The sequence below is a fragment of the Kogia breviceps genome, chromosome 9, assembly GCF_026419965.1.
Source record: "Kogia breviceps isolate mKogBre1 chromosome 9, mKogBre1 haplotype 1, whole genome shotgun sequence".
Lineage (NCBI taxonomy): Eukaryota > Metazoa > Chordata > Mammalia > Artiodactyla > Physeteridae > Kogia > Kogia breviceps.
The window spans coordinates 108,604,662-108,629,818 of NC_081318.1; the positions used below are offsets into that span (position 1 = coordinate 108,604,662).

General features: G+C 47.9%; 1 protein-coding gene across 15 annotated transcripts in view; it reads right to left on the minus strand.

The window, feature by feature from the left end:
* Window positions 1-2,578: 2,578 nt before the first annotated feature.
* C9H7orf57 (chromosome 9 C7orf57 homolog) overlaps window positions 2,579-25,157 on the minus strand; it is a 35,180-nt gene continuing 12,601 nt past the window's right edge. For 2 of the 15 annotated variants that reach the window (XR_010842330.1, XR_010842339.1), the window contains exons 3-8: window positions 21,106-21,247; window positions 17,050-18,614; window positions 15,406-15,620; window positions 14,605-14,777; window positions 11,672-12,045; window positions 11,167-11,254 (exon numbers count right to left, since the gene is read on the minus strand). Coding sequence is in view for 1 of the 15 variants with exons in the window: in XM_059073991.2 (XP_058929974.2) it covers window positions 3,308-3,477; window positions 10,525-10,579 (225 nt within the window). In the remaining 14 variants the exon portion in view is untranslated. Of the gene's footprint in view, window positions 3,478-10,524; window positions 10,693-10,906; window positions 11,255-11,671; window positions 12,046-12,705; window positions 13,061-14,604; window positions 14,778-15,405; window positions 15,621-17,049; window positions 19,142-21,105; window positions 21,248-25,157 lie in introns of those variants that run through there. The other 13 variants (XR_010842334.1, XR_010842333.1, XR_010842343.1 and 10 more) reach the window with 13 other exon arrangements.

Below are 25,157 nucleotides of genomic sequence, written 5' to 3' on the forward strand. Positions count from 1 at the left end.
AGAGACGAAGCAGAGGCCCTGGATGTCTGTGGGGTCCTCCCGTCTGGGTCTGCTCGCTGCTGTAACCACTCAGAGTTATATCCATTGCTAATAAGTTTGGAAAATTTTGTGGGTGAACTGGCTTTTTGACCAGGCCTCAAAAAGAGAAAAATTAAGTACTTAAGTACAAAGGTGAAGGATAATCCAGAAGCGTTCTCAGCAAACATACTGATGGTAAATTAGATGCGTTCCTGTCCCTGAAGACACAACAGAGATGCTTCTCCCTCTCTCCCTCTATCTCTCTTTCTCAATCTCTCTCCACTTTTAAGCATAAGGAAGTAACCTCCAAGCATCTTGTACACAGTGAGTGCATACTTAGTTCAGTTTCCAAAACCTTTCTTCAGAACAGCCAATGAGAAGAAGAAGAATTCCAGCATTTCCCAGGGATGCCTTCTTCTGAAAGAACCGCCCCTTCCCTGGGGAGGGATGAGTGACTCAGACTCTACCACTTTCAAACAAATTGTTACTTTCTTAATTAGTTCTTCCCTGTTCACGTTAAAGATTATCTGCTGCTTCTTTACACACCTCTGTCTTCTCTCTGTCATTTACATCTTTGCAGACCTTTTCATAACCTCCATTAGGTGAGGCGGAGAGATCGGATGTAAAACAGGTGACACATATCACCTGTGCCCTCTGAGCCTGCCTCGGGTTTCTTACTTGTAAATCACTCTGTTGTCAAGAGTCTTCCTAATGGTTCTGTCGGGCTCACACTCTCTCTCTCTCTTTCTCTCTCTCTCTCTGTCTCGATAGATAGATAGATAGATAGATAGATAGATAGATAGATAGATAGATAGATAGATAGGTAGCTATAGAAATATAGATGGATATAGATAGATAGACATAGTTATACAGATATAGATAGATAGAGAAATAGGTAGCTATAGAAATATAGATGGATATAGATAGGTAGAAAGACATAGAGGTATACAGATATAGATAGATAGATCGGTAGATAGATAGAGAAATAGGTAGCTATAGAAATATAGATGGATATAGATAGGTAGAAAGACAGAGATATACAGATATAGATAGATAGATAGATAGATAGATAGATAGAGAAATAGGTAGCTATAGAAATACAGATGGATATAGATAGAAAGACATAGAGGTATACAGATATAGATAGATGGATCGATCAATCGATAGATAGAGAAATAGGTAGCTATAGAAATACAGATGGATATAGATAGAAAGACATAGAGGTATACAGATATAGATAGATCGATCGATGGGCCGTCGGCAGCTGGCTGTGGTGCCCGTACCAGTCTGGCAAGGAGTGGGCCACGGGGGAGCCCTTCCTGGTCCCAGGGGCAAAGTGCTTCAACAGATCTCGAGGCCAAAAAGACACAGCTGTGAGCGGCCTGCGCATTAGCAGCGGGCTGTTCGCAGCGACGGGGGGACCGGCTCTCCTCCCAGGCTCCGCTGGGCCGGGGGCGGCACGCCGGGGTGTCCGCGGTCCTCACCCGCCAGGGCTCGTGCTGCCCGGGGCCCGGGGGACATCCCTCCTGCACCCCTGCCCCTCCGCCGGCCACCTCCTCCCTGTCCCTGGGGGGCGGGGGAGGCGTCCTTGCTCCAGGGCGGCATCTGCGGGGACAGAACCCCTCGGGCCCCCGGGGGGCTCCTCTGTTCTCCACCCCCCACGCGGCAGTTCTGGGGTGAGCCGCCCCCTCCAGGCTTCCGGTGGGAAGCGGGGCACCGGCCCCTCTCAATCCTGGTCGCGGGGGGAGTGTTACCAGGTGCCCCCCTTGGAGCCAGGCTGAGAGGGTCAGAGACTCGCCCGGGCTCCGGCTCCCGACCCTCCCACTTGCTGCCAGGTCTCCGTCCCCCTCCCCCGGCTTGGGGGCTTTTCCCAGGCAGGGCTCGGGCAGGCGGGGACGTGGGAGCGACTAGCCTTGCCCGCTAAGCGGGCGCCGCGGCCAGCGTCGGCTGTTCTTACTATTAGCAAGACGTGTGTGTGTAACTGTTTTCTTTTGTGAACTTTCCATTTTTAAATATTTCAGACTCAGACAAAAGGTCCAAAAAGTGGCATGAATTCCCCCAAACCCTTCACCCAGATTCCTCCGATGCTGCGTTTCGTTTCCCATTTGCTTTATGACTCTGTCTGTCTCTCCCACCCCCCCGATTCCAATTGTCACTGTCATTGCTGTTTGGGGGACCGTTTGGGAGGCTTCCGGAGACAGTTATGACATAATCACAGTGCGGTCATCGAAAGCAGGAAATGAGTGTGATGCAATCCTTTTACCCAGTTTCCAGATCTTGTTCAGATTCCTCCCGCTGTCCCACTGATGTCCTCTAACTGGTGCCCGGGGAGTGGGGAGGAGGCGCACCCTCTGAGCTTCGCACAGAGCGAATGACATGGCCTGTTCCGGGTCTTTGACCATTAGAGCCCGGCGCCGCCCTCTGCCGTGTCGCCCACTCTCCACGTGACCATCTCCACAGCAGCAACAGGGCTCAGAAAGAGAAAGAGAGAGGTCAGCGTTTCTCAGGCTCGTTCACCACAAAGGCCAGCCAGAAGGTGTACTAGATAGATGCGACTCCCAACTTGACCAGCTACTTTAATTAGCACAACTGAGCAGGCCTTTCTCAGTTCCATCGTGGACAAAAGTGTGCTGTTCATCAGCATCACCATGGACACTCATCCCTGGCCTCCATCATCAAGAAGATATTAATGGGGCTTCCTTGGTGGCGCAGTGGCTGAGAGTCCGCCTGCCGATGCGGGGGACGCGGGTTCGTGCCCCGGTCCGGGAGGATCCCATGTGCCGTGGAGCGGCTGGGCCCGTGAGCCACGGCCGCTGAGCCTGTGCGTCCGGAGCCTGCGCTCCGCGACGGGAGAGGCCCGCGTACCGCCAAAAACGAACAAACAAGAAGAAGATATTAATACACAGGATGAGGGATGATGAGACAGCAACAGGAACAAAGATGCTTCACAGGCGACCGGGGAAGAGGTGGCCCTGAGCTGGGCGACTGCAGTGCAGAGACAGAGAGTGACTTAGACGGGGAGGTGGGCCTGGGAGTCGCCGCAGGGCTGTCACCCAGAAGGAAAATCCCAGTTCGGTGAACCCACAGCCTCGTGGGTCTTTCCCATAAACGACAGCACGCCCCTGAAGAGTCTGCACCCTGAACTGTATCCATTGACCTGGACTTCTACGGCCTTGGGCAAAGCTCATACACTTCACATATTTTTACAGGGAAGACACAATGACCAGACGACCGTGTCACTCCTGCCACAAAGCACAAGTCTGCGGTGCTCACTGGGCTGGCCACCTTGCTACGCCAGCTTCACGTACTCAGAGTCCGTTTCCTTCACCCAGTACCTTCGTGACCTGGGCGTGTGCCCACTGGGGGCTTCCCTCAGGTCACTGAGGCCTGGGATCTGGGACGCTGGCGGGGCATCCACAGCTTTCCCAGACCGTTTCACAGGAAGGTCGTAACACCAATCTAGAGAAGAGGAGGCCAAGGGTCAGGTCATCACTTATGGAATCCAGGCTGGTTTGGTCCGCTGCCCAGAAGACAACTACACCAGGGAGGGCGTCTCGCCCTCCCAGGACATCAACGTGGGGCACCAGCACAGCTGAAACCACCCTCTTGTAAACACCTGTTACCTGAGGCATCACCCTGCCAGTCGTGTAGTTAACAGTCCCTAAAGGCCACGAGCAGCAGCCAGGGTGCCCAGCAGATGACGAGCACCTTCTAGGAGGCCTGCTGGCCTCTCTGCTACTGGCTGCCCCTCTGTCCCAAAGCAGTGAGAGCAGAGCCCTTCCCCGGGGTTTTTAGCCCCCCAGTGAGGTATCCAAATCCCCTATGTGTGCAGCTCTCTCTCTCTTCTCTTTCAATCCTCCATGAATTGGGACTACACTGCATTTCCGGGAGTACACATTCCTGAAAGATCCCAAATCACTTAAAACGTGGGCCAGTCTCTGGACTATGTGACCAAATGTTAGCCAAGATTTCATCAACTTAGAACTTTAAAAACACTGAGATACCATGATAAAAATTCTTACCAAAGTGGGCACAGAGGGACCATATCTCAACATAATAAAAGCTATTTATGACAAACCCACAGCCAGCATAATACTCAATGCTAAAAAGCTGAAAGCCTTCCCACTAAAATCTGGAACAAGACAAGGATGCCTACCCTCACCACTTCTATTCAACATAGTATTAGAAGTTCTAGCCACAGCAATCAGACAAGAAAAAGAAATAAAAAGTTTTCAAATTGGTAGGGAAGAGGTTAAATTGTCATTATATGCAGATGACATGATACTATATATAGAAAACCCTAAAGACTCCACACGAAACCTACTAGAACTGATAAATGAATTCAACCAGGTAGCAGGATACAAGATTACAGAAATCTGTTGCATTTCTTTACACTAACAATGAAATATCAGAAAGGGAAAGTAAAAAAAAAAAAAAATCCCTTTTAAAATTGCATCAAAAAGAAAAACAACAACAACAACAACTTAGGAATAAACCTGACCAAGGAGGCAAAAGACTTATATGCTGAGAACTATAAGACATTGATAAAGGAAACTGAAGATGATTCAAAGACATGGAAAGATATCCCATGCTCTTGGGTTGGAAGAATTAACACAGTAAATCCCCTACATATGAACCTTTAAGTTGCAAACTTTCAAAGATGTGAACATGCATCTGGTTCCAGCAAGGAACCAGAACCCATGCCATCAACATCAGGCATGAGTGAAATTGCACTTTGCCCTCCAACTCCTATTGCTGATGAACCTTCAGCTCTACCATCTCCCACCTCCTCTCCATCCTCCAGTCAGTAACTCTTCTTGCCTGTTCACTGGATGCCAGCCCCTGAATGCCAGCTGTTGTACTGTACTTTTCAAGGTACTCTACTGTATGATTAAAAATATTTTCTTTATTTTTGTGTTTGTTTTTTATGTATTATTTGTGTGAAAAGTATTATAAACCTATTACAGTACAGTACTATATAGCCGATTGTGTTAGTTGGGTACGTAGGCAAACTTTGTTGGACTTACGAACAAATTGGACTTACGAATGCACTCTCAGAACGGAACTTGTTTGTATGTAGAAGACTTACTGTATTGTTAAAATGGCCATGCTGCCCAAAGCAATCTACAGCTTTAACATGATGCTTATCAAATTACCCATGACATTTTTCACAGAACTAGAACAAATAATCATAAAATTTATATGGGACCACAAAAGACCCAGAATTGCCAAAGCAATCCTGGGGAAAAAGAAAAAGCTGGAGACGTAACTGTTCCAGACTTCAGACAAAACTACAAAGCTACAGTAATCAAAACAGTGTGGTATTGGCACAAAAACAGACCTACAGATCAATGGAACAGAATAAAGAGCCCAGAAATAAACCCACACACCTAGGGTCAATTAGTCTGCGACAAAGGAGGCAAGAGTATACAATGAGGAAAAGACAGTCTCTTCAGCCAGTGGTGTTGGGAAAGTTGGACAGCCACATGTAAGTCAATGAAGTTAGAACACTCCCTCTCTCACACACAAAAATAAACTCAAAATGGCTTAAAGACTTAAATATAAGACATGATGCCATAAAACTCCTAGAAGAGAAAATAGGCAAAACATTCTCTGACATAAATCGTAGCAACATTTTCTTAGGTCAGTCTCCCAAGGCAATAGAAATAAAAGCTAAAATAAACAAGCTGGACCTAATCAAACTCATAAGCTTTTGCATAGGAAAGGAAATCTAAGCAAAAGGAAAAGACAGCCTATGGACTGGGAGAAAATATTTGCAAACTATGTGATGGACAAGGACTTCATGTCCAAAATATACAAACAGCTCATACAACTCAATAACAAAAAACTAAACAATCCAATCAAAAAATGGGCAGAAAACCTTAATAAACATTAGGTTTAATAAACATTTAGAAGATATACAGGTGGCCAATAGGCAAATGAAAAGATGCTCAACATCACTAATTATTAGAGAAATGCAAATCAAAACTACAATGAGGTATCACCTCACAACAGTCAGAATAGCCATCATCAAAAAGTCTACAGATAATAAATGCTGGGGACTGCACTCATGGTGCAGTGGTTAAGAATCCACCTGCCAGTGCAGGGGACATGGGTTCAAGCCCTGGTCCAGGAAGATCCCACAACTAAGCCCATGTGCCACAACTATTGAGCCTGTGCTGTAGAGCCCGCAAACCACAACTACTGAGCCCTCGTGCCACAACTACTGAAGCCGTGCTCCACAACAAGAGAAGCCACTGTAATGAGAAACCCGCGCACCACAATGAAGAGTAGCCTCTGCTCACCGCAACTAGAGAAATCCCACGCACAGCAACAAACACCCAACGCAGCCAATAATTAATTAATTTAAAAATAAATAAATGCAAAAAAAAATTTAATAAATGCTGGAGAGGGTGTGGAGAAAAGGGAACCCTCCTACACTGTTGGTGGGAATGTATATTGGTGTAGCCACTATGGAGAACACTATGGAGTTTCCTTAAGAGAATTAAAATAGAGCTACCATATGATCCTGCAATCCCACTCTCGGGCATGTATCCGGAAAAGATGAAAACTCTAATTCAAAAAGATACACGCACCCCTATGTTCATAAGCAGCACTATTTACAATAGCCAAGACACGGAAGCAACCTAAATGTCCATCAACAGATGAATGGCTAAAGAAGATGTGGTACATATATGCAATGGAATATTACTCAGCCATAAAGAAGAATGAAATAATGCCATCTGCAGCAATGGATGGACCTAGAGATGATCATACTAAGTGAAGTAAGTCAGAGTCAGACAGAGAAAGACAAATACCACATATGTCACTTACATGTGGAATCTAAAAAAATGATACAAATGAACTTATTTACAAAACAGAAATAGACTCACAAACATAGAAAACAAACTTATGGTTACCAAAGAGGAAAGGTGGGTGGGCGGGATAAATTAGGAGGTTGAGATTCACATATATACATTGCTATATATAAAATAGATCATCTATTTTATATAATCTATTTAAGGACCTACTGTACAGGACAGAGAACTCTACTCAGTATCTACCTGTAATGAAAAAGAATATGAAAAGGACTAGATACATATGTATAAGCGAGTCACTTTGCTGTACACCAGAAACTAGCACAATATTGTGGATCAACTGGACTCCAAGTGGAAAAACAAACACACACTGAGACAGAAGGAAGAGCCTCACTGAGCAGGTTTGCTAATTTGACAGGAGCAGGAGGATGCAGGACTGCCAGTTGCCATCAGGGAGGCTTCACTGGCAAACAGTGTCACCTGAACCCCACCCTTCTGTCCTTTTGCTTGAGGCCAAAGTGGGACAGCCCAAGTTGTCAGACAGGACAGGGGAGCAGCTCTCAGAAGGGTGGCTGAACGGGGCGGGGCGGAGGGGGCTTTGTCCCGGGCATCCTCATGCTGTGGGAAGCATCTCGGGCCACAGATCGGCAGGGGTGGGCTGCGTGTGGTTTCCGTGGAAACATCAAGTCTGGTCCCACAAGGCTGAAGCGCGGTGCGTGTAGATAAAAGGTGTGGGATTTCTAGGGGACAGGGTTCCGTGAAGAGGAGGGTGGAAGGACAAACGGGGGGGGGGGGAGTAAATGAAGGCCAGCTTGCTCCCTGCCCTCCCTCCCCATTGGTCTGAACCCCCCGCCCCACCCAGAGTGGCCACGGGGAGGTGAGCTGAACTGGCTTGCCAGAGCCCTGAGGCCCACTCAGTGGGCACCCAAGACACAGCCCCGCAGGCTGCTTTGTGACCACCTGTGAGGGTCCCTGCCAGGAGCCAGAGGTGTAGGCAGAAGCCCAGGGACCTGTAGTGATCAGGTCCACTTATGGCTCCACAGAGAGAAGACCCTGGGACCCTCAGGCTCTTGGTGCTCTGGTGACTCTTTGCATCAGAAACTGATTAACCGCATGTCCAAATATAAGGACAAATATCACTGCTGATTGAAAACTTTGGACACAAAATCCAGGAGTGTGAAATAAGAAAGATGCCACTATCGTAGCACAAGTAATTTGCATTTAAGAGCTTACTGGAACCAGCTGTCAAAAATGCATGGCATTCAGGGAATTCCCTGGCAGTCCAGTGGTTAGGGCTCTGAACTCTCATTGACGAGGGCCCAGGTTCGATCCCTGGTCGGGGAACTAAAATCCCACAAGCTGTGCGTCACGGCCCCAAAATATAAAAACCATGGCATTCAGGGTCTAACAGGTGTTAGACCTGTTAGACTGGCTCCTGGCAGGTGTGATGGGTAATTTTATGTGTCACCCTAGCTAGGTCACAGGTCCCAGATGTTTAGTCTGGCATGTTACTGTGAAGGTGCTTTTTAGAGGAGATTAACAGTCAAATCAATAGACTCTGGCTAAAGCAGATAAGTATCCCTAATGTCGGTGGGCCTTATGCTATCAGTTCAAGGATTTAGGAGAAAAGACTGAGGAGGAAGGAATTCGGCCCCCAGACAGCCTTTGGACTCAGGACTGCAGCATCAGCCCTTTCCCTGGGTGTCCGGCTTGCAGATTTGGGACCTGCCCGCTCCACAACTGTGTGAGCCAAGTCCTTATAATAAATCAATCTCCCAGTCAATCTCCCTCCCTCCCTCCCTCTCTCTCTCTCTCTCTCTCTCTCTCCACACACACACACACACACATCTTGTTGGGCTATGGAGAACCTTGACTAGTACAGTAGGAACACAGGAAAATGGTGCTGAATAGTTCCCTTTACACAAGCACACATGGATCCCAGGAACAAGAAAGTCACCATCCTCTGAAGCTAAAATATAGTCACCCAATCTGTACTTGGAACTAAAGCTAGTTCACTGTGTAAAAATGAATGTTCATGGGAAATCTTTTAAATATCTAAAGAACAGTAATTAGATGAACAGTATAGTGGAAACACTATAGTTTTGAAAAGGAGAACCCCACCCCCCCCCGGGAAAGCTTTAAAAAAGTGTGCCCAAGCTCACAGAGAATTAATTTAAGAACTCGGAGGATGGATGAGCAGGACCATCTTATCTGATTGTACTCAGCTCAAATATTTTCTTTTAGAGGGAAGGCATTCAGTTCTTGCTTTATTTTTCCTCTCTGTTTTTTTTTCCTCTCTGTGTTTTGATTACTAATTAATCCACAGACAACAGAGTAGCTTCTACTTCTCATTACTGGAAGCTTTGGGCGGGCACTGAGCTCTAACCTGGTTGGCTGTTTATCACTGTGTGCTCTGCTCAGAGAGCCAGCACACGAGTCACTGTGAACCAGATGTCACCACACACCACACACACACACACACACACACACACACACACACACACACACACAGGGTTAAAGGAATGACAATTGTCTTGTCCTCAAACATTATCAGTACTTGTATGGCACCAGATCACTTACTACCATGGAGATTTCTTTACGAGCTCCCTTGCCCCCTCGCGTGCTTGCTTTATCCATATGGAGCCAGGCCCAGAGAGACCGCAAGGTGACTCAGCCCCACAGCTCTCCGGTGTCTGAGGGCACATCCCACGGGGCTCTGGAGCCCTGGCTTTGGGCCGCCGCGGCCTGGGAGAACAGGGCAGCCTCCTGAAACTCTGAGCCTCGGCTTCCTCACCTATAAACCAGGGCTAAGGACCCCTCGGCATGTTGTTCTGAAGTTCAGCACTGAGACGTCAGACCCAGGCTGAGAGCCCACCGTGGAGACGGGGACCCGGGCCTCCCGCCCCCTGCCCCATTCCCAGCACAGCCACGGACCCACCCATAGAGGCCACAGTGGAGCTCCAGGCAGGAAGCGCGTTGAGGCTGTGAAGAAGGCCACGCTTGGTCTCACTGCTGGCAGCCCCCCTGCCGGGCCACACCCTGCCCTTCCCAGCAGAGCTCTGGGGCTCTCTATCCTCCCTCCTTCTCCAGCCCTTCTCGAGATGGGGCAGCGTAAAAACCAAGGCAAAGTCAGACTCGAGCACCCAGGTCTTCCTCCTTCCCTTCTGCCAGCTTCACGGTGAGAAGCCCACTGCCGTGGGAACCATAACCGGAGGCTTGTTTCCTGTGTCCCGCTGCTTAAAGCAGGAGACAGAGTCACCCTGGTTGAGGTCTAAATTAGGAGCAAGAGATAGGTGATCAATGAAATACGTGGGGATGCAGCTGAAAATGAAAGTGCCCAAGCCAACATACAGGGAGACCCCTGTGAGACTTACACAGGCTTGCTGTTACAGAGACATTTTCAGAGATGCTATCGCTCCAAACACTGAGGAGCTCCAACAGCAGTGGGTAGCCTGGCTTTCTTTTGTTGAATATAGGGGAAAAACAAACAAGCAAACTAACAAGCCTGGTTTCCCCCCCGCCCCCCATGCTACCCTTTAAGCCTTGCTTCCACACTGGGGCATAGGGGCAGTGTGCGGCTTTCTCTGAGGGTTCCCCGTGTTGTCCTGTCCCCTCCCGGCCGCCCCCGCTGGTGTGAGCCAGTCCAGCCGCAGAGCAAACGCGGGTTTCCTCTCCTCGGGTCACGCACCGCAGGGAGCATAGCGGCTCGTGGCGTCATGCAGTTCCTTGCTCGAGTTCCTCATGCCAGAAGACACGCTGGAGCGGCTGTTCTCTGTTCTCGGGTGAACCACGAACCGACGCGGGGGTTGAGCTGCAGAGGCCGGGTCCCCGTTCTTCTCTGTCTGTCCTCCTCCACCTGACAGGTATACAGGCGTCTCACTGTTCGGGACATGCGGTCAAGTCCAGGCAGGGTATACATCAGGGGCACACACACGCTGAGTAGACAGCAGGGGACAGCAGGGGACAGCAGGTTCTGAGGTACCCCCCCCCCCGGCCCTGTGCTCCTCCATCCCGGGTGACGGGTGGCCCCCTCCCTGCCCCGACCCCACTGGCCGTCTGACCCCGCTCACCTGCCGGCCTAGGGTCCAGCGTCCGAGGCCACCCTGTTCCAGGGGGCGGCTGGGACCAACCCCAAACTCCCAGCGCGGCGCGGAACCAGATCAACCTGCGTCGCCGGGGCAACGGCCTGGGCCAACGGGCGGTCGCAGCGGGAGCAGCGGCAGCCAATCGAGGCAGTGTGAGGGGCCGCAGCCGGCCAATCAGCTCCAGGGGCAGAGCGCAGGCTCCTCCTGTCAACTGCCCGGCGCCAGGGCGTGGCCTAGGTGCTGGGCTGGGCGTGGCCGCGCTGCTGGCGGGACGAGGCACGGGACGTGCTGGGGGTGAGGCCGGCCTCAGAATTCTCGTGCGCCCTGGCCTCCCTGCCATCCACGAAATTCGACTGAGATTTCTGGTCAATCTCCCATTCATTTAATGCATTAAAAAAAGAGGACAGGGCTTCCCTGGTGGCGCAGTGGTTAAGAAGCCATCTGCCAATGCAGGGGACACGGCTTCGAGCTCTGGTCCGGGCAGATCGCACATGCCGCGGAGCAGCTAAGCCCGTGCGTCACAACTACTGAGCCTGCGCGCTAGAGCCCGTGTGCAACAACTACTGACGTCCACATGCCTAGAGCCCCTGGTCCACAACAAGAGAAGCCACTGCAATGAGAAGCCCATGCACCCCAAGAAGAGTAGCCCTGCTCTCTGCAACTAGAGAAAGCCCATGCGCAGCAACGAAAACCCAACGCAGCCAAAAATATTAATTAATTAATTATTTTTGAGAAAGGACAAATAAGTACCTGGGAAAACTCAGCACACAGCCATTTCTGCCAACTGTGTATCAGTAGTAAAATTACCATGTAAACGTCTTCCACACACTTTATTTTTTCAGCATTTCTGGTTTGGAAATTGAGAGATCCTTTAAAACAAAAGTCTTTGGCGGTGTTTCCTCGGAACAGTGTTCAGAGTCCCAACGCTTGAGTTCAGTGCGAACTTTTGTCCCACCTGGATTTGGTCTCTGTTGTGAGTCGTGCTCCCCACCCTGCTCCGTGAGCCCAGAGGCCGCAGCAGGGGCCACGACGTGGTCATCCGGACGGAATGATGGAGAGGACTAGCCGCTGGAGACCCGGTGGTTCCCACCACCCGGCCAGTAGTCTGGAGCTAAGGTTTGCTTCTGCAGAAAAGAGAAAAATCAAGATGTGTTTAAAGGTGGTCATTTGGCAACTTTAATTAAACAAGGTGCTGCTTCTGCTACACAAGGAAAGCCCTAGAAATCTAGCAGAAGACAGGTGATGTACACATTGGATAACAAGAGAATAATTCTTGTGAGGGGAATTAACCCTAATAGGTTTATCCAGCTCTCACATAATATCTTCAGAATCCTCAGCTGGCCCAGTCTTGAAAGTAACCAAGACTTTGTTTTTCAATGTCAAATGTTTGTTCCACTGGAGAGGCACGTAGACTATCACTAAGAATAACAGGGCTTTCTTTTGCATAAGTCACAGCATTGTTTGCCCAGGGATTAGGGTTAGTGAGAGGATGGCGTCTGGGAACCAGGAGTAGGTTCTCACCAGACCTGCTGCACCCTCCAGTACTGGGAGAAGTACATTTCTGTTATTTATAAGTCACCCAGTCTGTGGGCTCCCTCATGGACTAGGACAAAGGCTTTGCATCATGTTTAGGATTTCAGGAGGAACTGGTTTTTAGAACTATGTTTGGATTATTCACCTGAACCAGAAGTTCCCATAACTTTCACAGCTTTGAAACTGTTGCACCTGGAGACTAGCAGTTAAGACTGCTTGGATAAGTGGCCCCGCACACCTTCTTTACTTACCTTCCAAGACCTGGGACTCTGCTGTTTTCGCTCTAACTCGCAAGCTAATTCTGCAAGCTAGTCTTCATCGCTGGTTCCTACATTTCTTCCTGCCATCTATATTTTGGAGTGCCATAGACCTCAGTCTTTGGACAGCTGTCTCTGTGTGCTATCCATACTCAGTGGTTATTCAATCTCCTCCAGCCCCCACCCCCATATGAGACGACTCCCAAATTTTTACTTCCAGCCGCAACACTCTCCAACTTTTGGCAGGGATGGCATATTGCTCTTGCTGCTGGCTCAGCTGGGAACAGCTAGTAACTGGGCTGGGAAGGTCCTGCAAAGAAAGGGTCTCAGAGGGCACAGCCAAGCAGGGCTGGAGAAGAGAAATGTTAATATAGATTATGGCCAATCAGAATTCCTTCTGAACCCAAGAGACTGTAATCTTAAATAAAATAATGGACAAATTATAAAAGCAGGGTTGAGTTTATTTGGGAATAGCAGAGGAATTGCAATTGTCGACTGGAAAAAAAAAAAGCACAGCCTAAAAGTCAAAATGTATGTTTTATTCAGTGGACTTGCTGAGGACTTAAGCCGAGAAGACAGCCTCTCAGATCGCTCTGGGGGACTGCTCCAAAAAAGGTAAGGGGGGAACCAGACTATGTAGGAGTTTGTGCAACAAAGGCCAGGTAGCCAGAACATCGAAAGATGACTGTTAATTAAAGAAAACCAAATAACTCAGGTTAATGAATGTAGCGCTTTTGTATGTATGGGAGGATACAAGAGTCTGGGCTCCCTGAAATCATTTCTTTGATGTGCCCCTCAGCTATCTAGGGCCAGTGTCCAGATTTTCTCCGTTCTGGCTCCCCTCAGGGTGCACAGTCCACGAGACTGCAGTGGCTGATGGCTTTTTATGGCCACATGTCCTGTTTACTAACATGGCAGGAGACATTCTTTGTCCACGCTGTGGTGAACCATAGGCAAGTCCAAAGAGACAAAGGGAAGGTCAGTTTTTATTAGGTTTTGGGAGGAAACTGGGGAGGGTTGTTTTGAATAAAAGTTCATTAGAAAAGAACAAGAGTTCCAGGTTGTGCCAGTTTCTTGTTGGCTGCAAGTTGTGCATTGTTACTGGGGTGCGGAGGGATCTTCCTTCCCTTAAAATCAGGAGAAGAAATTCCCATGTTGAAGAATGCCCTCCTTGTGCCAGAAGAAAAGTAACATTCTTATTATCATGGCTAAGAAGTTGAGACCTTTACAACAAAGTGAAGCAGTTATACATACACATATGTTCCCATATCTCTTCCCCCTTGTAAAGCCGAAACTAACACACCATTGTAAAGCAATTATACTCCAATAAAGATGTTTAAAAAAAATTTAAACTCACAGTAAGTAAAAAGAAAGAATAAAAAGTATAAATCAATAAAATAGAAAAGAGCAAAAAGAGATAAAAACCAATAATACCAAAACTGTTCCTTGTAAAGACCAGTAAAACTGAAAATGTCTAAGCTGGACAGATTAAGAAAAAAAAGAAATAAGAGAGAAATGACCAATATAAAAAGAAAAAGCATCACTCTAGACTCTAGACTCATGGAAAGGAAAATAAGGAAATGTCATGAAAATTTTTATATAAAAAAATTGACAACGAAGTGAAATGGACAAATTCATTGAAAGGCACAGCTTACCAAAACTGACTCAAAAAGAAAGAAAACAATCTAAAAGCTTTATGTTTGTTAAATTTCCTTTACACTGAAAAACCTTCCCATGCCTGGGGCTGGTGGTGGAGATGGGGATAAACTGGAAATGGGCATGAGAGATGTTAGTAGGGTAATAACAATATTCTAAAACTGAAAAAAAAAAAAAACAAAAACGTTGAGACCAAGACAATTCTACACTAACAGACCTTGTTACAGCAATTCTTACCTCCCTCTTTCATCCCGGCACCTTCATGAGAGCTCCCCCCCTTCAGGAGCTTTCTGATTCCATTTAAAATGAGGTTTTCTTATTTGTTTTCATAGAAAAAGGAAACCCAGTTGCAGGTAGGAGGCTGAAAGGTCTGTGTCACAATACGGCTTTAAAAAATATGTTGGGGTCTTCTGAAAAACACCAGATTTGGCGTTGTGGTCTCAAGTACCTCCTTATTCCAAATTTACAACAACAATAGACAAAATACAAATAGAAAAAATTTAACAAGTCTGGAAGTCATGGGGTGCCAGTAAACACGGAAGATCAGAGATTGGAGTGAAACTAGGAAACTCCCCACTCAAAATAAGTCTGCCATCCAAAACCCTAAGTCACTGAGGAAACAGGCCATGGAAAGATGGTGACTCATCAGGAAATGAATCATCTCCAGACAGATTTTATTTTTAATCCAGTTGTTCGAAAAGGGTTTTAAAGTGAGTACACACTTAAAGAAATAAGTATACACTTAAAGACATAAATGAAAGAATGAGAAAGATTTTAAAAATAAATTTCCAAGCAAAAGAAACAAAGCAGAAACAGGTCAACAAAACAACAGAAACAAACAAAAGCAGAACCCAGGAGAATTTGGGTCTTAATCATGTGGGAAAAAGAAAGCTCAGACTCACTCATCAGAATGCAAAAGGAAACTATCCTGAGGTACAGTTTTTTAAAAGCTATTCAACTGGCAAAGATAAAAAGGTTGATAAAACACCACGTTGGTGACCAGGAGCAAATCTCATAAATTCTTAGTGGAAACTTAACTGGTAGAGCCTCCGCAGAAGACAAAGGCAGCATTTATCAAAATTACAAACGCACAGAGACTTTGACCTAGCAGTTCTTCCTCTGGCCGTGCATTCTTGCAGATGTACTCATACGCTCAGAATAACTTCAGCATGTGGTTATTTACTGAACACTGTTTTCAATATAGAGATGGTCATCAGGGTAAACTGTTCCGTGCACATTCGTACAATGAAATCCTAGGCAGACATGAAAGAATGAGGAAGATCATCTCAAAGTGAGTCAGAAAAACTTCCAAGATATATTTTTTCCTAGTATGAATTAATTTATTATACTTGGCAGATTTTACAATACATTTTTAAAAGATTAAAGACTCTTTGGAACTCTCATAAACCATTTCCTGAGAGAGAAAAGTTACTACCCTAAAATCAAAGCTATTATTTACATTTCTTCTTTTTTCATCACCACCATCACTATCATGGTCACTAAGATATACTTTTACATGAAAAAGCAGGATGCAGAGCATGATTCCTAGCAAGCTACCATTTACTTTCAACAAAGTGAAGAGATGAGTAGACAGATAGATGGAGAGAAATAGATACACGCATATATACACACATATATTTGTACATAAGTATATATATTTTACATATATATTTGTACATGCATATCATATCTTTGAAAGAAAATGGTCCCATGGATGCAAGGAGGGTGGAGAACTGATATCTACAAGGCAGAACTGGGTTAAACAAGGCAACACTTTGCTATGTATCATTTTGTAGCTTTTGAATTTGGGACCATTAGGTAAAAAATCAAGAATCTTGGGATTTCTTGGGATAGGTCTATACTTCACAGAGTTAAAAAGAAAATTAGTGGGACTTCCCTGGCGATCCAGTGGTAAAGACTTTGCCTTCCAAGCAGGTTCGATCCCTGGTCCAAGAGCTAAGATCCCACATGCCTCATGGCCAAAAAACCAAAAAAAAAATTTTTAAGTAGCAATATTGTAGCAAATTCAATAAAGACTAAAAATAGTCCACATCAAAAAAATTGTTTAAAAAAAGAAAATCAGGGCTTCCCTGGTGGCGCAGTGGTTGAGAGTCCGCCTGCCGATTCAGGGGACACGGGTTCGTGCCCCGGTCTGGGAAGATCCCACGTGCCACGGAGCGGCTGGGCCTGTGAGCCGTGGCCGCTGGGCCTGTGCGTCCGGAGCCTGTGCTCCGCAACGGGAGGGGCCACAACAGTGAGAGGCCCGAGTACCGCAAAAAAAAAAAAAAAGAAAAGAAAATCAGTGAATTATATACTAGCACGTACAAATTTACCCTGAAATCAGCATAGCAAAGACAGAAAAACCAAAAAACAGAAAAAAATCAAATACGAAGGGACAGTTGAGCGCTATGCAGAATAAAACAAAAGGAAGTCACAAATGTCAGCAGGTGGGCCATCACAAGAAAAGAGCCAAGGAGGAGGAGCTTCAAGATGGCGGAAGAGTAAGTCGCGGAGATCACCTTCCTCCTCACAGATACATCTACACGTGGAACTTCTCCTACAGAACACCCACCGAGCGCTGGCAGAAGACCTCAGACCTCCCAAAAGGCAACAAACTCCCCACGTACCTGGGTAGCGCAAAAGAAAAAAGAATAAACAGAGACAAAAGAATGGGGACGGTACCTGCACCAGTGGGAGGGAGCCGTGAAGGAGGAAAGGTTCCCACACACTAGAAGCGCCTTCGCGGGCGGAGACTGCGGGTGGCGGAGGGGGGAAGCTTCGGGGCCGCGGAGGAGAGCGCAGCCACAGGGTGCGGACGGCAAAGCGGAGACATTCCCGCAGAGGATCGGGGCCGACCTGCACTCACCAGCCCGAGAGGCTCGTCTGCTCACCCGCCGCGGCGGGCGGCGCTGGGAACTGAGCCTCGGGCGGATCCCAGGGAGAGCGGCGTGAACACAGCCTGAAGGGGTCAGTGCACCACAGGTGGCCGGGAGGAAGTCCAGGAGAAGTCCGCAGCTGCAGACTTGCTTTGGGGCGCGCGAGGAGAGGGGATTAAGTGCGCCGCTCAAAGGAGCTCCAGAGAGGGGCGCGGAGCTGCCCAAGAGATAGTTTTCTATCTTTACATTTCTAAGTGCAAATGCCCTCTCAGCTGAAAACGGCTCCATTTCCTAAGCAGACCTACCAATACCATGAAACCTTAGGTTCCCCCAGGCCACCCGAGGACAGGAAGCAGCCCACCACCTCCCAGGCAGCTCTCCCACTTTTTGCGGTCGAGGTCCCTTTATACCCTTAAACCTGAGGAACCCAAAGAGCAGTTGCTCATGTGGGATATGTTTCCCAAAATTAAACCTGAGAAAGGCTTTCAGAATTGTGGATGTTCCCTGATACCACAGCAAACCTCAACAGGCCGCAGTTCCGTGAAAAGTAGCTGTGACACGAACCTGCAACCACATCCACGAATGCTCCACGCCTTCCTGCGTTGTAACGCACTCTGAAAACATCTTTTGCCTGTGTGCACGGTGGTCAGTTGGACACATGCAGAGTCCACACGCTGGCATATTTCATTAGACGACATGAGACGCATCTGTTAATGTTAGCGCCCATCTCCGGAAATGTCTTTCATCACTGAGAAGCCATCAAGCTCAGGGTGGCAGGTAAAAGCTTTTCAAAAATGCTAATTTTCGTTTAAAGCTGGAATTTGGTCTTCAATAACAAATACTGTCGGTTGCTTTCCTCGAGTCTCACACCGTGCATGTTGGAGAAAACGCCCGCCACACGCCACCTGGAAACATGCAGTCCATGGGCGATGCTCTGCGGCCCCCGGCTGTGGGTGCCTCTGGCCCCTCAGGGGCGCTACCAGGAACCCCTGTGCCAGCAGAGCAAACGCCGACCCGGCAGGGCCGGCTCACGAGGCCGACTGTGACCCTGGACAGGGCTTCTGAGCTCTTAGCCTCCAAAGGGTTTCAAAACACACCATTTCTGGGAGATCAAGAACTCGCTGGATACACGCCAAGCAGTCACACGTATCTGCACTTCCGCGTCAGAGGAGAGGAAACATTTGCTTCCACGTAACAGCACTGGCGTTACGTGGGAGATGCAGGCGTAAATATTTAGAGGTGAAGGGTCACGACATCTGTCACTGTCTTTGACATTGTGCTGTGCGCGTGCACGTGTGTGCTAAACATGGTAAATGTTGACGGCTCAGACTAGGTGAGGGGAGGGCAGGTGTTCAGTGAACTCTGTGCTCACTAGAAAAATAAAACAAAGGAAACCACCTGCTTGCAGACGCCTTTACCTTCTCAACTTCTCCACCGGACGCCTCCTGGGCACTGAAAACCTAGCCTGCCGGACACAGAATGTGGATTCCGCCCCACCCCATCCCGCTTCTCCACACGTCTTCCCATCTCGGGAAACGGCGCCACCCGCCCAGCTGCTCCAGCCAGACGCCCCACCGTGGTCCCCAATCCCTCTGTCCAGCAGCCCTACATCCAGCACCGCGGGCCCTGGCCAGTCTCAGCAGAGCGGCTGCGGCCTCTGACCAGGGTCTGTGTCTCCACTCCTGCCCACCCCCAACCTCTCCTCCAGGAGTCCAGTCTCCCCGCTGCACAGCAGGGGGAGCCATCTTTGCAGCATGTCAACCAGACCCCACACCGGGATGGAGGTGGTCCATTCACCCTCGACCTGTTAGCCGCTTCCCTCCAGCCCACGGGGTCTCTGTCTTAGTCAAGGTGCCCCCAGTGTCTGGGACAGAAGCCTGGTTAGAGTTGGAACAGACCTGTGGGATGACATGTGTACTGAAATCATTGAGGAAAATCACTGAAGACTCTTGTGTATAACATCTTTCACAACAAAAATGTTCATTCAAGTAAGAGGGGGAAAATCACTAAGGAAACAGGAAGGACACAAGGGTTTAAGCTACCTACATTCTAATTCCCCCCCAAATTGCTACTGACGTCACTTCAGCCTGTTTCTTGATGGGTCTTGTAATCCGACCCAGAAACAATCTACAAATTCAATGTAACTAAATTTCAGAAATATTCAGGAAGCCTAATACACATAAAAATTAACGTCCATAAGTTTTTAACCAATTTAATATTTGACTAGAGATAGTTAAGTTTTTTTTATTGTGGTAAACACCATCATATTTGAGGGAATCATATAAATAATAATTTACCACTATTAGGTACACAGAGCCAACCATTAAATCACTTTTTAAAATATAAAAGCTTTCTTTTATTACAATAAACCAAGTCTATCGCTAAAAAATAACGTTAAAGAGTAACCTCATTATAAATAACCATAAATGATCCAATCAGCACAAACTTGACACAGGTATTGCTTTAAAAGGCAATTAAATATACAATGAAAATAAGGAACTCGATGAAAGTACCAAACACACAAGATGGAAATGCACGTGGGCACAGAAAAGGGAAACGGAGAAGACAAACTCTTAGCACTCAGCCCAAGGGGCCTCATTCCAGGCAGCCTGGGGCGCTCGGCCGGCCGCTGCCCCAGGATCTAGATACGGAAGGCTCTTTTTAAAAAGGTTCCAGGGACTTCCCTGGTGGCACAGTGGTTGAGAATCCGCCTGCCAAGGCAGGGGACACGGATTCGAGCCATGGTCTGGGAAGATCCCACATGCCATGGAGCAACTAAGCCCGTGAGCCACAACTGCGGAGCCTGCACTCTAGAGCCCGCTCGCCACAACTACTGATCCCACGTGCCGCAACTACTGAAGCCAACGCACCTAGAGCCTGTGCTCCGCAACAAGAGAAACCACTGCAATGAGAAGTCCGCGCACTGCAATGAAGAGTAGCCCCTGCTCGCCACTACTAGAGAAAGACCCCGTGCAGCAACAAAGACCCAATGCAACCAAAAAAATAAATAAAATTTAAAATAAAATAAAAATAAAAATAAAAAGGCTCCACGTTTATAGCGCCAACCTCAGCTCGGTTCTCTAATCAGACTCGTGCTGCCGTCAACGGCAGTGACGAGAGCCGGACCAGCAGCCAAACCAGGACGCTCTTCACTAAGACCTCATCCCATGCGCCCCGATACCCAGAGTCCTGAGGCCGGTACCTGGACCCAAGGTCTCCCCAAGGCAGAGCACAGAAGCCAGTACAGGGAATGTTCTCTCACGTGAACCCCCAAGGAGGGGGCAGGTGGTTCCCTCACTCACACCCAGCATCCGCTCCCACCGGGAGCCCCGCTGGCTTGCAGGGAATCAATGGCTCCTCGGTCCAAACAGACAGGGTCAAGGTCGAGCTGTCTGTACTAAGGAACTGAGATGCTCCAGCCCCCGCGGGCCCCCGAGTCCCCCCGGATCCCCCAGGCCGCAGTGTTTCTCTTCTCTGCCTTCTGAACATGTCTGAAATCCAGATTATTTATTTGACATTTAATTGCCTCTTTTTCTTTTTTTCTATTTGTGTTTTATCCCTTTCACAACATCTTCTGAGGGGGAAGAAAAATCATATCCTACAGGCAGGTCTCTGAAACCCCTTTAAGCCCCCAAACAATCCACTGCACAGAGCAGCTGCCTAACTGCTAGCTGACCCCAAATCCAGGCTGTGGTTAGTACCTTGATAAGTGACGAGCAGGGCCTTATTCACACCGGACTCAGCCTCTGACATTTGGTTCCAGGAAACAAAGGACAGTTTGGGACATCTTAGTGGAAAAAGGATAAATAACAACACTGATACATTTACAGGATTCTGAAAATCTCCTGGCCTAGATACTAACCTTTTTAAGAGAATCTCCATGTCTTTCCTGAATATATTTCAGGAACGCTGTGGTCCACTGCAGGGTCGTTGCCTCATCGGTCTTGGCGTTGCAGCACGGGACTAAAGGATTCAACTCATCACAGCAAATGCGGATTCTGCGCCTACAGTCAAAACCCAAAGTAATCACATAGAGAAGCTGAAGCAGAACAAAGGAACGAAGCAGGTGTCTGTGTGTCCTGAGGAATGAGCTCGCGGCCTGGCCACTGAGAGCATAGAAGGGCAGCCCCTCACCTCGGGGCTCCCCTCGACAGCGGCCAGCCCCCCCTCAGCGGCCCACTAAGCCCAGTCGCGCTCCCTGGAAAGTTTCCCGTTTACTTCTCCTGGGCCAGGAGCAAGGACCAGGTCCAAGTCTCTAGACCAAGGATGGACCCAAACCCCCTGAAACTGGAAGCAAAATTGTGTGTGGAACCTTCTGGGCAGGACCTTCTTTCACTCACCTGCCCTCCAGGTGCCAAGCTAGGATTCACAGCTTTGATTCCCCAAGGGACCCCGGTTCATAAAGGACCACAGACTACCAGCCTGTTAATATCCCCAAACCTGGTCTTTTTAGGGATGGTTTACATCACAACTGGAGTCTTAGACCACTTTTGACTTTTACGGATTACATTCAGATAATACGGCCCTTGTTTCTATTTCCCCACCTGTACCCTCAGAACTTTAGAGCAACTTTGTAAGGTAACAACAGCAGCAGTAATTCACTAGATGCTCTGTAACTGCAGGCACTGGGCCAGACACTACATTTCAGCTTGTCTCATTCTTGTGTCCCAGCTACGCGGTAGGTAATGTCCCTATTTTATAGACGAGAGACTCAGGTGGAGAGGTAAAGAACGTGTAGGAAGTTGTTAAACTAGGAAATGGCAGAGTAAGAATTAAAACTTTTACCGTCAACACGTAGTACGTATAAGGCTTTTTCTCAGGTGGTAGGTATTCAGTAAATGTTCATTAAATAAATATAAACAATGCCCGTTATAATCCACGGTGAGTTCAGTGCTGGCCGTCACTTGGTGTGTATGTGCGGACACATCCTTAGGAAAGGTATCTAGCTGCCTAGCTTTAATATATCCCTTTAAATAAATAAATTTCCATTGCTCAACACTGTAGGCTCAGAGATGAAGATCTGTCTTGCTCATGCTCTATTTACTGAGACTAAAACAGAAACTGGTACAAAGTACTCAATAAATGACCAAGTTAATTAACTATATGTTAGGGAATCATCCTGTACCCAGCTATAACAGAAAAATTAACCACCTTTTGCTTCTACACAGAACAGCACAGGGGCTTCCCTGGTGGCGCAGCGGTTGAGAGCCCGCCTGCCGATGCAGGGGACGCGGGTTCGTGCCCCGGTCCGGGAGGATCCCACGTGCCGCGGAGCGGCTGGGCCCGTGAGCCATGGCCGCTGGGCCTGCGCGTCCGGAGCCTGTGCTCCGCAGCGGGAGAGGCCACAGCAGTGAGAGGCCCGCGTACCGCGAAAAAAAAAAGACAGAGAGGAATTCACAAGTATTGGTAATATTTTGGTTCTTCAGCTGAGTAGTCAGTACAGGGACTATTTTAATATTAACAAACATGAATGTATACTTTTGCGAACAATGGAAAATTAATCACTGGTGTGGGAGAAAAAAGGAGAGTTCCATCCCTACCCTGTGTTTATCAGCTCTTGAAAAGCTGAGTGTAAGCTGTGTTATTGTTGGATAACTCGAAAAAGAATGTTTTCCAGGAAAAACGGATTGAGGGTTAACGTCAGGGGTAAGCAAAGTTTGCCTTCAGAGGTTTCCTTGTTTCTAAAACTTTCTGTATCACCTGATGGCCTCTTGCTCCCAGCTCAATCCTTTGCCATCTGCAGATCGTCACCTAACGCTCTGAGTGGATTTCAGACTCCTGTCTCGCTCATGAAGTATGAAATAAGACAAAAAAAAAACAACCTAGAAGTGCTGTCAGTAACTTGAAGGTAACGAAAATGTACCTAAATCTATCATTTTTCTGTTTAAGGAGGTTACTGTTAAGAAAAAGCAGCCCCTAAACTCAACGTTTCCAGGCCAAGTATAAACGTGATGTTCAGAATTCGCAAGGATGTTCAAAGTGAGGTGACTGGGTAGAGGACTGGAAGGATCCCGAAGATGCAAGCTGGCTTCCGAGACCCTTTCTCTGTTTATAAACCACCTCTCTCCCCTCCCCCACCCGTGGCTGGGGCGGGAAAAAAGGGGGGGCAAAGACATCAGGCAGGAGGAGAAAGCACCTGCCAGCTTCCGTTTCATCGCTTACCTCCTACTTTAATCCAAACCTGCTCAGGCAAAGCTTTGTTTCTAGTACCCAAAGTCTGTTTAGTGGATTCAATTTCTTGCTGATAACAGAAAGAAAGTGCCCTCGGCAATCCAATATCCTGATGCTCGGCAGCTTCAAGTACAGAACATGAGTTACTAGAACTCTGGAAAAAAACGAAGCAACAGGAACTTTATCAACAGGTGACAATGTCCTCTCTACGCACAAATAAAATGCACTGTAATAGAAGTAACGTCAAAGCTATTCACATGAACTTGAAGAACTTTAGGCTCACTAAGGATTTGTAAATATCCCCGAACCACATAAATACTCTCGATTTTAAAAAGTTACTGAGCTCAATGAAAGAAAAAAAATCCTTGGGACCTAACTAAAATACCATTTATCCATTTAATACAAAAGAGCAAAGCTTCGCAAATCAGTTTCCCTCCCTGTGTTGGTGAAAGATGAGAATTTCCACTAGTAGAGCAATTACTGGCGGCAAGCAGAGGGTATGTCACTTGCAGAGCACGAGTTGCAGCAGCAGTTTTATTTTCCACTAACGTTGTACATTTGCTTTGTTGCTGATGAAGAGGAACATTCATTAATTCGGACGGATGGCGAATGAGAGTTACCAAACTGCCAAGACAAAAGAAACCCAGAAACACATGAGGATTATGCGGCAGGTAGGTTTCCTGAAACACCACCATCACTAGCTGTCACTCTCTAATGGCTAACATTTGATTTTCTAGATAGGAGCTCAAATCCGTCACCAGGAACGCCCCCCATCACGGAAATCTCTACAAAACAATGATCAGCTAGTGGTGCAGGGGACAAGTTCCAACTTTCTTCCTCACGTTGGAAGGTGTGGCCGTGTGTCATCTTTGAGTTACACCTCCCTTCCCCTAACACGTCTGACACCAATCTCTGTTATTCTGGCCGTCCTCCAGAATCTGACGACTATGGCCAAGATGGGGAAAACTACAGGGTGGGGACAGACAGAAAGCTGAGCAGACACCCTAGCAGACAGGCTACGCCTCTCCGATAGTTGCTGCTGCGAGATCACTTATGGGCTGGCAGTCCGGCTGAAGGATGAAGCTGCATTTTACACTCAAAGCCTCACAACATGACGTCTTTCCTCCCAGGGGATGCATCTGGGAGGAAAGTGCAAGATGAGGTCAGCCTCAACCTGAGTCAACAGAGGGGGAAGCAGAGGTCTCTCCTGACATTTAGGTGGGTGATTTGGGGGCAAAAACCTTTGTTCCTCGGGAACATGTGTGCACTTATCTCAACTCATCTCTCTTCCACATGCACACGCAGAGTGCACACCGCAAAGGTAATGCTGCAGGCTGTGTACTTAATATCTGCTTGCTGTGCCTGCACAGAGCACACAAACTTTCAGCTCAGCCTCCAGACCCACTGAGGTCTGCTCCCTGTTAAGACGCAAGCTGCAGTGAGGCCACTGGCCTCTGCAGAGAACCCTGGTCTACACCCAGACCGAGGCTGGTGCCTCTCTGCACAGGACCCTGGTCTACACCTGGACCCAGGCTGGTGCCTATCTGCACAGGACCCTAGTTACACCCGAACCCAGGCTGGGGCTGGTGGCCTCTGCAGAGGACCCTGGGCTACACCCTGACCCAGACGGGCCCGCTCCCTGGGGGATGCACCCACTTGTTGAGCGCCATGCCGGGCTCGGGGCTATCTGCGCCAAACGTTAACACTAAAGAATCCATCAAACTACAAAGGAAACCAAGAGAA